The 15,849-nt window shown below is 53.2% G+C and overlaps 5 protein-coding genes across 5 annotated transcripts; 2 read left to right on the forward strand and 3 right to left on the reverse strand.

Annotated features, from left to right (window-relative positions):
* Window positions 1–1,082: 1,082 nt before the first annotated feature.
* On the forward strand, window positions 1,083–1,919 carry citA-1 (Esterase citA; the record flags this gene model as incomplete). Its single annotated transcript, XM_036635347.1, has 1 exon — window positions 1,083–1,919. One exon carries the CDS (start codon window positions 1,083–1,085, stop codon window positions 1,917–1,919), a length of 837 nt encoding a protein of 278 aa, XP_036500240.1.
* A 121-nt stretch (window positions 1,920–2,040) lies between these two features.
* Window positions 2,041–4,711, reverse strand: Gale (UDP-glucose 4-epimerase; the record flags this gene model as incomplete). The annotated part of the gene is made up of 4 exons (XM_036635348.1): window positions 2,041–3,258; window positions 3,388–3,827; window positions 3,938–4,597; window positions 4,654–4,711. The coding sequence occupies 4 exons, from the start codon at window positions 4,709–4,711 to the stop codon at window positions 2,041–2,043; spliced, it is 2,376 nt and encodes a 791-aa protein (XP_036500241.1).
* A 4,937-nt stretch (window positions 4,712–9,648) lies between these two features.
* FIGNL1 (Fidgetin-like protein 1) lies at window positions 9,649–11,703 on the forward strand (the record flags this gene model as incomplete). The annotated part of the gene is made up of 2 exons (XM_036635349.1): window positions 9,649–9,901; window positions 9,965–11,703. The coding sequence occupies 2 exons, from the start codon at window positions 9,649–9,651 to the stop codon at window positions 11,701–11,703; spliced, it is 1,992 nt and encodes a 663-aa protein (XP_036499404.1).
* Window positions 11,704–11,844: 141 nt separating this feature from the next.
* CGCS363_v003501 (uncharacterized protein) lies at window positions 11,845–13,344 on the reverse strand (the record flags this gene model as incomplete). Its single annotated transcript, XM_036635350.1, has 1 exon — window positions 11,845–13,344. One exon carries the CDS (start codon window positions 13,342–13,344, stop codon window positions 11,845–11,847), a length of 1,500 nt encoding a protein of 499 aa, XP_036499405.1.
* Window positions 13,345–14,005: 661 nt separating this feature from the next.
* Window positions 14,006–15,058, reverse strand: RED2-2 (Dehydrogenase RED2; the record flags this gene model as incomplete). Its single annotated transcript, XM_036635351.1, has 1 exon — window positions 14,006–15,058. The coding sequence occupies one exon, from the start codon at window positions 15,056–15,058 to the stop codon at window positions 14,006–14,008; it is 1,053 nt and encodes a 350-aa protein (XP_036499402.1).
* Window positions 15,059–15,849: the final 791 nt, after the last annotated feature.

The following is a 15,849-nucleotide window of genomic DNA, read 5'->3' on the forward strand; positions in this document are numbered from 1 at the left end:
GGGAGCAAGGAGAAATCTGAAGGTTTGGATTCTTGGTCATCATGACAGCAATTGTGTCTCGCCTTTCACCCGGTCGGCCCCCAAAATCTTGATTTCTCTTATTTAGACAGCAGCGGCATCCGGGTTCCGGAATCCTCACACTCGCCGTTTCTCGTATCTTTAAAATCTGACCGCACACCCGCTTGCTCTCTGTCGAGTGCGCGCGCCCGGCCTTTCCCCAAGTCTGACAGCACAAGCGGTTTGCGATTGATTTGCGCCGCCCAGAGAAAGATAAATAAAGAAGACGAGACGATTTGCGAGCGCAACAAGCACAGCAAGCAAGACAAGCCCCACGCCGAACAGGCCAGGCTGCAACAGGACAAGCCTGGTTGTCAATCTCACTTCGGGGATAGAAAGAGAGAGAGAGAGATCTACGCCTGTTGATAATCACGTCTATTGGAGCTAGACCACCGAACGACAGGCAGCCAGACAGCCCACTTCGGCGATCGAAAGCAGGACGAACCTCACAACGAGGCACCACCGTTCGGAGCTCCGGCCGGTGAAGCGTCGACGCACCGGACATTGACGCGACCTGAATCCATCGCCCCGCAATTTTAGAGCGACCTGGGCGCCTGTCCCTGCGCAAAAAAAAAAAAAGACGCCTTTTGGCTTTTTTCCTGCTGCTCACTTGTTGAGGAAGAGTGTCGATCTGCTTATCCGTACTATCGTCCTCCGTGTGTTGCGTCTTATCCCAGACGTTGAACGAGCGCAGACGGCTTCCGAACCGGGCACTTTCTTTCCCTTCCTTTCCCCCTTTTTCTACACACCTATTACCCTCGTGCATAACCTCGCTCACTCTATTCTCTCTTCTCCCTCTCTCTCTCTCTTCCTCTCTTCCTCACTCAGTCTCAGAGACAAAAAGATACCCCGAACGAAAACACCCTCTCGGTCCCGAGTTGACAACCGCGCTTCTTCTGCCCACGAACCCCAGCAGAACCAACAACTTACACCCACGCACCCCAACCACTCTCCTCGCCCCCGGGGACCCCATCAACAAACACCTCAACTCATACAAACAACCCCGGTCTTGCCGCTCCCCAACAATGCCAAGCGCAACGACTCCGCCCGGCTCCGGCCCGGACACCACCCTGCACCTCCCGCGCATCCTCTGCCTCCACGGCGGCGGCGTCAACGCCGCCGTCTTCAAGGTGCAGTGCCGCGCCCTCATCGCGCGCCTGCGCCCGCACTTCCGCCTCGTCTTCGCCGAGGGCCCCTTCATCTGCGCCCCGCACCACGACATCGTCTCCGTCTACGGCGACTACGGGCCCTTCCGCCGCTGGCTGCGCTGGCTGCCCGAGCACCAGCCCGTCGTCGACGCCGAGACCGCCTCCGCCGAGATCCACTTCCAGCTGCGCATGGCCATGGACGACGACGACGCGCTCGGCGCCACCGGCGAGTGGGTCGGCCTGCTGGGCTTCTCGCAGGGCGCCAAGATCAGCGCCAGCCTGATGTACACGCAGCAGATGCTGCGCCAGAAGTACGGCCGCCGCATCGCGAGCGCGGGCGGCAGCGCGGACTGGAAGTTCGGCGTGCTGCTTGCGGGCCGCGCGCCGCTGATCGTGCTGGATGATAGGATAGACGCGCCGCAGGGCGTGGGGGACGCGGCGGAGGCGAGCGTGGTGTTTGACGACTGGCCGAATGGGAGTTCGACGGATCATGTGTTGAGGTTGCCGACGATTCATGTGCATGGGCTGAAGGATCCCGGGTTGGAGCAGCACAGGCGGCTGCTGAAGGAGTACTGCGAGCCGGGGTCAACGCGGTTGGTGGAGTGGGAGGGGAACCACCGGGTGGTTATCAAGACTGTGGATGTTGATGCTGTGGCGAGGCAGGTTTTGGAGCTGGGCGCGGAGTTGGGGCTTGTGAGGGATATCGAGGCATGATTGATAACTGCATAGCGTTTGGTTCTTCGGGCATTTTCATTATTTTTTGGGTTGTATTTACTTTGTTGCGTCTGATGGATATACATAGACCGGAAATACCACGTCGTCGCTTTGTTGTTCTTCACGTCGTGTACACTCCCGTCGGCACATCGTGATACCCTCTCTTGCCGACTACATGCGTCAGCTCGCTCCTCCAGTCCTCGCCGCGCGCAAGCCTCTCGACGACCTTGTCAAACGTCCACTCGGGCCTCCACCCGAGCTCGCGCACCGCCCTGGCCGAGTCGTACACGCGGTCGACGCGGTCCGGGAACTTCCATCCGAGCTTCTCAAACACGGCGCCCGCCGCGGGGACGCACGCCCTGTACACGCTCTCCGCGTCCCCGCCACCACCGGCATTCAGCCGCATGAGGGCGTCTGCGTCGTTGGCGAACGGCGGCGGCGCCGAGACGATGTACTTCGCGAACCCGATCTGCGCAGCGCGGCGCACGGCGCAGACGACGGCAGACACAGCATCGGCGATGTCGAGGCGGCGGTGCGCCAGCTCGCAGACCTTGAGGTTCGCGTCGGCGGGGAACTCGGCGCGGCGGGCGGGGTCGTCGTCCTGCTCGGGGAAGAAGCGCGACGTGCGCAGGACGAGGCAGGACAGGGATGTGTGCAGGTGGTGCAGGCGGAGGAGTTCCTCGGCGGCGGTCTTGGTGGCGCCGTAGATGTTTTTGGGGACGGGCGGGGTGGGTTCGGTGATCCAGGCGGCGGGGGAGCCGCGGGCCGGGGCGAGGGCGGAGCCGTAGGTTGAGGTTGTGGAGATGAAGATGAAGGATTCGAGGGATGGGAGGGCGGCGGAGGAGGTTTCGAGGATGGCGAGGGTGCCGGTGATGTTGGTGTCGATGAAGGCTTGTTTCGGGTGCGAGGCGACGTGGGGTTTGTGCAGGGTCGCGGCGTGAATGATGTGTTTGATGGAGGGGTGGGAGGTGAAGAGGGACGTGAGGGCGGCGCGGTCTGTGATTGAGAGGGTGCGGGTTGTGGTTGAGGAGGGGAGGATGTCGATGCCGAGGGGGATGTGGCCGTGGGAAGGAAGGGAGAGCATGAGGGCGGCGCCGAGGTGGCCTGAGGAGCCGGTCACGAGGATGTCGTAGTCTGGAGAAGACATCGTGGCGATTTGATGACTGGTTGTAGAAGTTGATCTGTTGAAGGAGTTGGTTTGAAGAAGTTGACTTGAAGTAGTTGAGGTTTGGTGATGGTTAGTCATGGTGTTGAGACGTGACTCATTGGTCTGCCGCGCCAAGGGGAGAATGCCATCGATAGGGCGCGAGTAGCCGCAGATAGCTTGTACCCCATTCGTCTTTGAATTCATTAGCGTCGAAGTGAAGATTCGCAGCATTCTTTCCGAATTCCTCCAGTTGTTTTTTCCATGTCTTTCGCCACTTCGAAACCGTCATGGGTTGCTCGTTCCTACAAACACAACTAATACAGCGGCATACGCTGCCGTGCTAGCCAGTACATCTTTGGCCTCATTTAGGAAGTAAGCCATCAGTATACCAAAGGCAGTGACAAAAGCTGTCGTTGAGATGAGCGATGCATAAAGCCCGTTTTTCAACACCATAATCCACATGGGTCCAACGAGAAAGGCGCCCCCGGCTGCCGCAATCACGATACGCTCTTTGAAACCACGATACCATGTCTTTGCGACATTGCTGCCGCGTGTGCCAGTGATTGGGTCGTTGGCACCGGCGGGGCGAACGTCCCACGGTCTCAGGGAGTCAACGTGTTTTGTTATGTCTTTGGCCAGGGCACTATCAATGTTGCAGTTGAGAACGTAGTTATCCACGCCGTACTCTCCTGTGGCAAGGAAGGGGTCCCGAATAGACTTCGAGCGGCTCTCCATGTAGTCATGGTCCTGCAGCGCTTTTACTGTGATGGACCAACAAAGTCAGCGTGCCTCTTATCAACATAGAACTAAGAGACGCGTGTTTCCTAGGTATAGATTGGTGATTGAGGCTTAGGGAGCAGGAGCTACATACTGTACTGCTCGAGAGTCTGCTCCCAGCCGGGCGACTCGCTGCCGTTAAGACGCATCTTAACAACATGTCTCACCAGCTGGCACTGAAGCTTACGGATTCGCATCCGCTGCACCTCAGCAAAGCTGATCCGAAATCGCATTCCATCCTCGGAAGATGGTGTTGGATCGGACTTCCTACCGTACTGTATTTCCCGAAGTTTCGTGCTCAAGCCGTTGAGTTTAGCACCAACGGAACCGACCTTGGGCTCGTCCAACCTTGCGATCAGATTTGGAAGGTGATGATTTACGGCCCAATCGCCAGGGTCATCGCGATCGAGATGCATTGCGTGTCGCACACTGCTCGGCAACGGCATCTGGAAACTCTCCGAGACCATAGGTCCAGGAGGACCATGACCGCTTTCTCTGCTGCGACGCCGGCCAGCCGTCGTGCTGTCGAAACTACGGCGCCTTTCTAACCGACTGTTGACTGAAGACCTGACATGCTGAGATGAAATACTGGGGTTGTACTCCCGATCACGACTGGCGGAGCGATCTCGCCGGACAGACCGGATGCTATCAGGCCGGCTGTCGTTGTTATACACACCACCAGGGGACTCGCGCCGGATGTCTCCCGAGTAACTGCGCTTGCGAGAGCGGGAGCTGGCGGCCTCGTCGCCATGGTCTGTAGTAGGGAGATCAGTAACAATGACTATGCACACGAGAAGCCAAGCTGCCTACCAGCTTCGGTGATGGAAGTGCGACAGCCCTCCTTCTCGACGTCACGATAAACAGACATGCTTGGAAGTTGAGGGGCGGGCCAGATTTGCAACAGCGCGATTTTCCTGTGCCGGCGAAAGCGCGCCACGGATGGCGATTATATGTCCCGACAGCACCAACGGGTGTGACAGATCTTCTTGGTCGGGCGAGAGGGTAAGAAAAAGCTGTACTTATCTGCAGGCCTAGGACACAGCCAGCCTTATCAGGTGATCTACCATTGGGGCTTAGAATGCTGCGGAATGGAGAAGTATGCGACCCATCTGCAGAGTGACTGCAGTTGCAAGGGTCTTAAGTGCTGACGCCCTGCCTGGTGGCTGACAAAAGGATTATGTGCCCAAAGTTCCATGTTGGTTACCTTCTTATATATGGCCCCGTAGCCTGGTCCAAAACCGCTTCATTAAAACCCAGAGAAAAGCTCATTGTGCGCATCGAAAGAAATCCCGAAGCTCTAGACTACCTCGCTGCTGCCTTTATATCACAAATAAAAACACCAACACCCAATAAAGCATTCCTCGAGCGGGCACTGGAAGATAGCACGCTCTCAGAGTCCCAGTCCAAGCAACCTTCAAAGCAAACTTCACATCCGAGTCTTTTCCTCCGAATCTTCACAATATGTCCTCCAAGGCCGGCGACACAAGACGCCTCACCGTTTTCATCCGCGTCACTCGCATGCCGCTCAGAGTTGACATCGAATTCCCTGATAACGATCTCGCCAGATGCTACCGCCAAAGCATCGAGAGAAGTAAGAAGGTACTACCGGGAGAGCCATTCGCAGTAAGGATGGAGCTGCCCTCCTCAGTCATCGACCTTGAGATGTCGCAGTCTCTCGGGGGCATCATCATGCATTTCGACAAGGATTACGACGCGAAAATGTGGGTTGATGATGTCTGCCGGCTTGTCAACGGGAAGCCGAAGCAGGTTTATTTCAAGCAGTACTGGAGCGATGCGGAGTTTGCGAAGCTGAGAAGTACGTTGGAAAAGGAGCGAGATCAGGCGTACGAGGAGTTGAGTCCACGCCCAGACCGTGCAGGGCCGCCACCGGAAGCCGCATTGTATTCGGAGAAATATAAACCAGATATCTTCAGGAGAGGCAGGAGCTGAGTGTTGACAGTCCTAATATGCGAGGAGCGCAGGACGCAAATTCTAGTCGGGCATGAGTTTACCTACTGAAGCATCTATAATTTCAAAGATGTATGTTATATTATGGTATTGAAGCAAGGAAAACGGGTTACTTATCGATAAACCTCAAAAATTCTCAAACAGTGGTGATTTTGTAAAGCCTCGATTGCGTACATCGAAACAACATGCCATGTAGGGTGTCTTTGTCAAACGTGAGAAACCTCGCCATAAACTTTTCAATCAAATCTAATACCGTCGCAAAGACAATGAGGATGACGAAGACGATGAAGATTGTAACGTAGAGTGTAAAATCAAAGGACATGGTGAGTTTAGCCCTAGAAAAAAAAAGGCGGTCTCTAGAGAAATACGAAACTTCCATAATGGCGACGAATCTTATTGCCTCAAACAGACGTTGAAGTTCTCAGGATACTACATAATGATGGTCATCATTGCACCCTGAAACTCTTCCGCTTTACCTTGAGGTGCGCTTTTGATGTCTCTCTCACCTTTGGTATAGCGATCCTTGCGGTACCCAGCCTCTCGTATGCATCCTGCCCATCTTCGCCATCAACCCGTCGCAAAACCACAAGTAGCAAGTTACTTGTATCTTTTTTATTCAAATCCTGGAAGCCAATCATAATCTCTGTGCCCAGCTCTTTCATCTTCAGCGACGTCCCTTCGCCATCGTCCTTGAATATGAAAGCATCCCATTCAGCGTCCAGAAGGGATACCTGCTTCTCGTCTGAAGTGGGCGTAAAGAAGCCAAATATTGCCTCATCTTCATCTGAGAAAACTTCAAAGTAAAATCGACCGCCATCCTCGAAATCCATGTCGCGAAGAGTCGCAACTGCAGGATCTTTCGAAGTCACGATGTGCCCGTGAGATAGTTTGATGGTCATTGCGAGGCCCTCGAGATGAAGAAATTGCCGCGTCTCGGGAATGATGCTGTTGGCATTCGAACCATGATAGGCATAGAATTCATCGAAGTGCTGCCGTTGCCAACAGCCGGCCTCGTTGTTGACCTCTACTTCAATTTTGACGTTGGAAAAAGTGGAGGGTAGTGGCGGGACAGCCTCCTGGTTCTTCTGAAAAACCAACTCGCCCGCATTCATTTTGGCATTCTGAGGCCGATCGAAGCTGAGCTCCAGCGGTCCTTCCCATCCCGCCCAGGACCAGCTCGGAAACTTCGGGTTGCGTTTCGCAGGGTGCTTGAAGCTCCAGTCCATGGCCTGGAGGAGCCCCAAGGTAGCTGTTTGTTGCACTTCGTCATCGAAGATGGCCTCGCTTGAGACGCGCAATTTTGTGAATATCGGTAGACCCCAGAAATGTCCGAATGGCGGTGTCGTTGTTGACCCTCGGCTGAGTATACCAAGCATCCCGTTCAAGTTGTCGCTGGTAAAAGTGAGAGACCTGGCCATGTACTCTTCGATCAACCCGAAGACCGTCGGCCCCTTGTTCAAGCTCATTGCCATGGGAAAGTTGCGCACGCTTTGCGCTGCTTCGCCGTACATGGGCGGCCAGGTCGGCCCATCCTTGCCATACCTGAAAGCTGTACCGTACTTGAAGAAGATGTCATCCGGGGCAAAGACGGCTTCCGTACAATGTGAGAAGTTACACTCAAAATAGACCTGGTACTCCGTGAATATGAGACGCCGCGTAGAGAGAAGGCCCTCTTGATATGTCCACCCCCGTTCGGTCCACTTGGCGTGCTTAAGGAGGTTGCTGAGTGGCGGGAGAGAGGATACATAGAGCGTCTCCCCGATTTTGACCGACGGCTGCCGTAGCCGCGACCGGGTGCTTACTCCCGGCAGGCCGAAATTGGCGTCTTCCCCAGCGCAGGCGATGATGGCAAACACGGCCGCCTCGTAGATGATGTGCATGTTGGCGAGCTGATTTTGTGTCTCCTTTCTCTTCTCAGGATCCTGTTGCGCGTTGCCGCTTTGGTCGATGCAATACCTGTCTACCCACAGGTAGCCAACGCCGAGGTTCCTGCAAACTACAAATGCGTCCTGGACGACTCTCGGAAACCCGGTCTCAGGGGCCTTTGTGCCCCAGACGTAGCTCAAGGCGACGTATTCTTGGCCTTCCGGAAGACAGACTATTTCCTCTGTCGAGACGTTCATTACCCGGAATCCGGGGATGTCTCTGGCGGATCTTTTGTTCGGGTTTCCGCATCCAGTTGGGTGGTATGTGCGACAAGCATTCAACCAACCTTTTACGATGTCGTAATCGATGGTGTCAGTCGCGATTCGCCTCCCGGAGAAACGGCGATTTCTTGTATTGACAGGGATGACGGGATACAGGTACCCCGAGGACCCGGAGTGCTGGCGTAAAGAAATTCCTTCTTGCTCAGGATAATACACATGCGGCGGCTTCGGATCGATGGCCAAAATTGCTGTGTCTTTTAAACGGCGGGCAGCCAAAAGAGGTCCGATGTTATTCCCGTGCTCCGTCTCGCCCGTCGTCTCAAAGTTGACGTATGTAGCCGACACAACGTTGAGTTCGAAAGGCGAGTCGGAGTGACCATGAGTCGACGCTTCAAGCCTGGTGCGCACAGCCGTGAATACGTTGCAGAGGGGGCAAGATGCAGTTGCGAAGTCGTCTGGAAATTGGCCCAAGTCGGCCAACTTCCTCTGAATCGTATTTCGGTGGCATGGGGTGCTGCCTTCGTCTGGTACTTCGTTGATCATCGCGGCTCGGATATCCACCGCGTTTGCGGTGTCTGTAGCGCCTTCCATCCAAAAGTACCACTGAACCCGTGCATCTTTCTCGTCTTCTTTGCTTTCGGCTCCGGTATTGGCGTCTTTGGAACCGGCGTTATTGTATTCGGATAAGGTCTTCTCTTCCGATTCGGCGCCGTTGTTGGATTTGGCGTCTCCACCTTCATCATCTTCATTCTCCTGAGTGGGTACCACAGGATCCTTGGAGGTTGACGATCTGACTTTCATAAGGGAAGAAACGTCGGCATCTTGGGGGGGCAGATCAACTGGGTTCGGTAGAGGGTCCAGTGAAAGCCTGGCGCATCTTTCGCAGATTTGAGCCGTCTGATCGACAGGCTTCACTTCTGGCGGTGGATTTGTGTCTCTCGGAGGGGCACTTGTTGGATGATGTTCAATCTGCCGACGCATAGATCCAAGAATGTCGTTGATTGGGTATGTCAACGTCCGCTCCTCGTCATTTGGGTCCTTTACCGTGTGACTGGCATCTGCTTCTTTAAGCAGCCCGGACGAGTATAGTATTGATAGCCTGTCTGCCACCCATATCATTGAGTCGTTCACCCAAGGCATGGATTCATCCTGGAGATGTTCAGGCGCGGGTTGAAACATATTGATCGGCTTCCCCTGAGGGATAAATTTGCAGAATGGAGGTGTGGGTGGATGTTGGGTTTGGGATAACCGGCCAGGGCTGACCAGAAATCTCAAGGACGGTGATTGTGCTCTGCTGAAGCTGCGCAAGCTATACAGTGTTTTCGCAGCAGAGCGCAAGTAGCAGATTTGCCTAATGCCTTGACTTGCATTTGTGACCAATTGCCGGGATATCCGCCGTTCTCACCTAGACGTGGGTGGTGGCTAGGCACGCATCCTTCTGCAGCTCCCTCAACGATTCTGTTGGACAACGGGCTGGGAAAAGTGGAACTATGCATGATGTATCATCGGATTGAAGTGCTGCCTGGTGCTAATATGTCTCACTCATAGGCGGCCGAAACTTTCCGGTCGCCATAATTCGACATTGGCAAGCTTGCTTCCTCCTCCTCAGAAGCCTGCAAATATCAGTCTTTGCAATCGTTTGGAAAATTTGAGCACGCCAAGAGGTACCGCAAGCAATCTGTGAGGCGCGATGGCCACCGAACAAAGCCTCGAGTCTATATTTCCCGCCTTGCGACTGGGGTTCGAAGGACACTCAAAAGAGCCCAAAGAAAATGAGATTGGCGACAAGATTGCATGCGGCAGAAAATGCACGTCAAAGACCCTCTATGGAAGCTGGGATAACGAAGAAGATGACTTCATCTGGTCGGAAGAGTATCCGGACAATATCGCAGAGGCGGCGGAAAATGAAGAGACAATGCAGTGCGCTATACTTGTCAGAAAAAGTGAGCCTTTACATGTTGTATGGCATACCCATTCACACGGGCCATTCTGACAACATCCTGCAGAGAAAAGTACGGATCCAAGAAGATCTCTGGAGATCCACAGCATAGTGATTCAGAGCCCGTTGATCAAAGAGGTGCTCAGCGAAGTCTTTGCGGGATATCCTGATTGCAACCTTGAGCTGGAGCGAACGGAGATCGACGCTCCATTTGGTCCGTTTGTCCACCGATGGGACGGTTTTACATCTGCTCTCGAAGATGAGAAGTTGGGCGAGGAAACTCGACAGCATTTGCAACTATTGAACGACGCCATTGCTCCTGAGGTGACGGACATCATCAATAAGGTCAAAGACTACAAGAAGAACAATGTCGTTGACTTCAAGTACCTCTGGGCCATTTTCGAACCAGGGTGCACTGTCTTTACTATAGAACATGGTCATCAAATGGCAGCGTGCTTCGAGACGTCGACCTACATTGAGACTCAAAACGGAAAACAGCTACTTCTATGGTGCAAAGCAATCAACTGGGAAAAGTCCGACTTTGGCTGGGAGAGCAAGAGACTTACGATCAAGGAGTTCAAGAGCACCATTCCCATATCATCACTACCCGTCTTTCCCTTGAAGAACCACAAAGGGCACGCAATTATCGAGCAGAATCTCATCCAAAGAGGCAAGCTATTTGAGAGTCTCTGCGGACTGCAGTACAGAGATTACGATGGGCAAGCTGTTCAAGTTGTACAACTTCAAAACAGTTTCGAAGTTCGGGAGAAGGCCGTCAGGGTACAAGAACGCATTGTCATTGACGCTGAGGCGTATGACAGGTTCAATCCCCACGACCAGACATTCACTCATCCGATCTTGGATGACAAGGAAAAAAATGTGGAGTCGTCTCGCTTTGGACATGCGGAGTACACCGTGATCCCGATAGATTTCGTCAAGAAGGGAGAGTCCAAGAAGACTCTCACCGACTACGAACAGCTCCTATGCGTGCCGTTCGTCCGCGGCTACGCTCTCAAGACCAAACGATGGCTTCGACTCAGTGTCTCCTCCGTGAAGGAGATCGAGTTGAACGAAGGCGCCTTCAGCAGCTTAGTGCTGCCAGAAAATTACAAGAAACTCCTACGCGCCTTCATGGAAAGTCAGCTCCAGTTCAAAAACGACTTCGACGATTTCGTGGCGGGAAAGGGGAAAGGGATCGTCATCTTGCTTTCTGGTAGCCCGGGAACAGGCAAAACCCTCACTGTAGAGAGCGTTGCCGAAGTCCTCAAGGCGCCACTGTACAGTCTCAGTGCTGGAGATCTTGGGACCGACAGCGGCAGCGTTCAGGAACGTCTAGATGATGCTCTCCAGCTCGCCGCTGATTGGAATGCGGTGCTACTGATCGACGAATGCGATGTGTTCCTCGAGGCCCGGAGCAGTGATAATCTAGACCGCAACGAGCTCGTCAGCATATTCCTCAGAACGATAGAGTACTACGAGGGGATAATGTTCCTGACTACCAACCGCCTGGAATCGATCGACCCTGCCTTTCACTCAAGAGTACACCTAAGTCTCGAGTATCCTGGTCTCGAGCAATCATCTCGAAAGGAGATCTGGTCGGGATTCTTGGACAAGATTGGAAAGGGGGATCAGAGGCATGCATTGAGCGAAGAAGATATCGGAAAGCTTGCGTCGCTGGACTTAAATGGTCGCCAGATTAAAAACATTCTGAAGACGTCCAATCTACTGGCTTGTTCGGAGAAGACAAGGCTTAGATTTGACCATGTGAAGACTGTACTTGAAGTATGGCGTTACAAGGTCCAATGATTTACCGAAGCGCAGCGATGAATATTCTTGCCCTTTCTTTGGTAACAAACGATATAATCAGTCCAAAAGTATAGAAAAGCCACGGCCTTGGGTTCAATTTCAAAGACCAACAATACTGTGATTCAACTCAGTCACAAACCTCTAAGGGAGCACTGGTGTGTGCAGCCCACCCTCAACTAGATCAAACCACAGACCACGATAGCCATTGTCTCTCGCCGCCTTGACAAGACTTGCGAAACCTTCGAGTTTCATTCCATATCCAGACTCTACGGTGGTCACTGGGGACACGTATTTGATCACCCGCTCACTCAGAGAGTCGATCTCGAGAGAACTGACCAAGAGAGGTAACCCTATTGGGAGTCTCTTCATTTCCACCGGAACCCACTCGACAAAGCACTCCAGCTCGACTGCGATTTTCGTTGCCAGTCGTAGTGCAGTATCGTCTTCAACGCCGAGCGGATATTGGAGGCGATGAATGATAAGGAGAGTTGCCAGACGGTATACTCGAGCTTGTAGCATCATGGCCGATACTTCTAGCCGACTAAATTGGCTGAAGAAAGTGGTAGGCGGTGCCGGCTCCCACTCACGCACTCGTCGCTCAATGTCGGCTAGTTGATTACTGAAATTCCTGGGGCGGAGATGCATAGGATTATCAGATACGACTGACCCTGCACAAGCCGACCTCTTAGCTTCGTGGCTTAACATGCAGAGCTCATAGAGAATGCAGATGAGACCACTGCAGAGTCCGAAAGTTCTATCCACCGTAGAATAGTCGCCGCGTGGGGGCTGGATAACAGGTATTTCTCGCTTTACGAGGCACTCAACGGTGTCGACAAGTATTGAAGTAATGGTGATAGGGTATAGGCAGGGCTGAGCGAGCAGCGAGGGAAGCCAGTCCTTGACCAAAAGAAGTGATTGCCGAAGGATGGCATGTGCGGATGTGCCCAAGAGGATAATATGGTAGACGACTAAGACCTGTCCGAGCATGATAACGGCGGCAGCGTCGTGTGCATCGAAGATGGCGGCAGCTTGCAACTGCTTGAGACAGTTGGATCCTTCGCGAGGGTTCACTTCGTCAAGAGTTTTCATTCTATTGTGCTGGACATCCCACAGGGCTAGGGCAACCAGGTAAGCGTCCAGGAGAACACCGCCCGAACGGGCGACAACGACCGTTATCGCGCCGCGAAAGCTGTCGGAGAAGCTGGGGCCAATCATAAAATGCCTATGATAGCTGTAGAACGCCTGCTGATCTGACAGGACACGGTGAAGATGCTGCTGCCGTTGGGATACTAAAGGGCGTTCCGGACTGGGCAGTTGTAAAGGGAGGTTGCAGTCATAGAGAACCTCCGCGATGTTGTACAGGCCTGTGAGAGCGTATCCGAACGTCCCAGAGGAGCGAAAGATATTGTTGCAAGATTGTGGATGAAGCAGCTCCGTAAGATCGCTTGTATCAGCTTCGACGTCGGTTCTCTCGCAAGTCGCAACAGTGAGGTCCGCCTCCTCCGCGCCGTCGATTTCGTCAGCCTCATTCGCCACATCTTTCTCGACGCCCCTGATGTTCTGGTTATTCCCAATGTCGAATCTCCCTATGCTATGGATGCCGCTGTACTTTCTAGTACAGTCTTCGAAGTCTGAGTGCATTGGCGTGTCGTCGATTTCAAAACTGAGAATCCCGCAACTGCCATACGGGACCTTCTGAGCCACAGGCGGGCGACCCATACGCCGCTTCCGTCGCTCGAAGGAGCACCTTGTTCTTAGAAGCCTGCATTGGCGACACTGGTGCTCAGTAGCGTCGAAGAGACATCGTTCCTTTCTACGATAGCACCCGTCGCAGGCTGTCCTAGGCATGAGAGTTGGATACTGAGGGGCCCACAGAGCGTTCTAAGCTCAATTACAATTGCAGTGAGATGACTAACTCTCAGGGAGGAGGAGGTGATAAGGGCGGAATTGGCGTCGGGTGTGACAGCGCAACTGATTAATATCGCGGTCGAGATGGCGAGAGGATAAAGGGAAGAAGAATCATGGTAGGAACGGCGAAGTGGGACGATATAAGTAGCAAGACAGGGCAGCTGTTGTGGAGACAGACAGGGGAAGTACTTCCACCAACAGTCCAGGACCAACACCCAATGCCCCTTGATCATGGCTTCAAGAGTGAAGGGAAACGAAACAGACTATATCGTATTGGTTACATATTCATTGATTGCACTGATGTTGTCGAAGTTGTGCGGAATGTGGTAAATATTGCTAGATGACAATCGACTGCCGCCCCAAAATCTGTGTTATCCTTACTTGTACCCTAGACCTACTTTCCAATTGAGTCCCGGATGATCTCCTGGAACCAGTTTGGCAATCCTCGAAACCCCGACAGCCAGGAAGCTCGGGACGGGATAATGAGCTGAGCGCCGCGACGGGAGAAAATTTGATCTGCGACAACCTTCGCCACCTCTTCGGGCTTCATCATCTTGCTGGTGCCGCCACGCTCAATCGCCTTCCTGTCATCCTTCGTCATATCAGTGGCCACCCACATGGGGTGGGCCACCGTCGTCAGCACACCTGGCGATCGATAAATATGCTTGATTTCGCATGTAAGCCCTTCGTGAAATGCCAGGGCGCCTGCCTTTGATGCCGAGTAATCAACGGCTGTCGGCAGCGAGATAAAAGAAGCCATACTCGCGATTGTGACGATATGCCCCTTATTCTTCAATATCATATTCGGTAAGAATGCCTTGGTCGTATACCAGAGTGCCATGAGGTTCACCCCAAAGAGTTTTGACGCCTTCTCTGGAGCCAAGTCGAGGATGGAGCTTCGATTCGCCATGCCAGCGTTATTGATCAAGATGGAGGGGTGGCCGACCATCTCTCGGATGCTATCTGCAGCCTCAGCCACAGCAGAAGCCGAGGAGATGTCGCATTTCCAGTAGAAGACACTGTCGATCTTTTGAAGCTCCGAGGGTAGTTCCGCTACATCAAGGATTGCGACTCGCAGGCCTCTTTGGACAAGGGTCAGGACGATGGCTTTCCCGATCCCATTGCAGCCACCAGTGACGACGGCAATTTCTTCAGACCAGCTCCAGTTTCCTCTTGCGAAAAGGCTCCAATTGTTGGTTGCACGAAGATTCTGGATGCGGTTCAAGACGCGACCCACTCCAAGAGCGACCAAGATCTCGAGGACTGTCTTGAGGCCCCAAACACCAATCCTGCGCTGGACGACATCTGATTCGGTGACTTGGGTGACGAGATGAGGCGGACTGTACATTAAAAACGCAAGGGCTGATGCTGAAAGAGCCGGGTTCAAAACTGCGCCGCCAACAACGATGTTTAGGAATTTGACAGCTCCTTCAACCAGAGTAGCCATGATGATTATGCGGTAAAGAGAGTAAGACGAGGATGCTGAGATGCGATGATTGACTGGATGATGAGATGCATCCCTTCATTCCGTTTGAGTGCATATGCTCTAATTTATATCTAATATTGTCACTTGCCTGTCGGACAACCCTCGCACATGATGCCAAGTTCTCATCATTGTGCTAATTCCTCGGTTCTTTCTGCACTTCAACTCCTGTCTAATTATCGCACAGCAGTCCCGATGACCCCGGCAAATTTCAACCACTTTTGGCATAGCGCGATTTCGCGGACAGGGCTCGTCGGCGACTTTCTTCCCAATACGGAGAAGGCCTGTTGGAGCCGGGCGCGGTTCGGGTTCCACTGCCACTGCCTGCTCCCGCCGCTTGACTGGCACGATGTGGGATGTGAGACCATGGGAGCCTGACCTCTATTGATTAACCTTGAAATCTTGCAAAAGACCTGACATTGATAAAATGACTGTAGACGAAGAAAGCGTATTACTATTTTCTGCCTTTTCCTTTTTTCTAAGACCGCCTAATTTCCCTGTGTCTGCGCGGCTATATTTCCTATGTATTTGATTATTCCTATAAAAGATGATAGTAGCGATTACGGAGGAAAGTGTGTGATGTGATATGTGGGTCCTCGCCTCAGCGCACGACGAATACGACGAAAGCGACGAAAGCGACGAAAGCGACGATAACAACCATAATGATCCAACGTAGAGAGCAGTCTGATATTGCCATCGTTGGAGCCTGAGCTACAGGAACCAACACAGCCCGTTACACATGTCACCTCAAGCGC

The sequence above is a fragment of the Colletotrichum siamense genome (assembly GCF_013390195.1).
Source record: "Colletotrichum siamense strain Cg363 chromosome Unknown KSG_Cg363_contig02, whole genome shotgun sequence".
Taxonomy (NCBI): Eukaryota; Fungi; Ascomycota; class Sordariomycetes; order Glomerellales; family Glomerellaceae; genus Colletotrichum; species Colletotrichum siamense.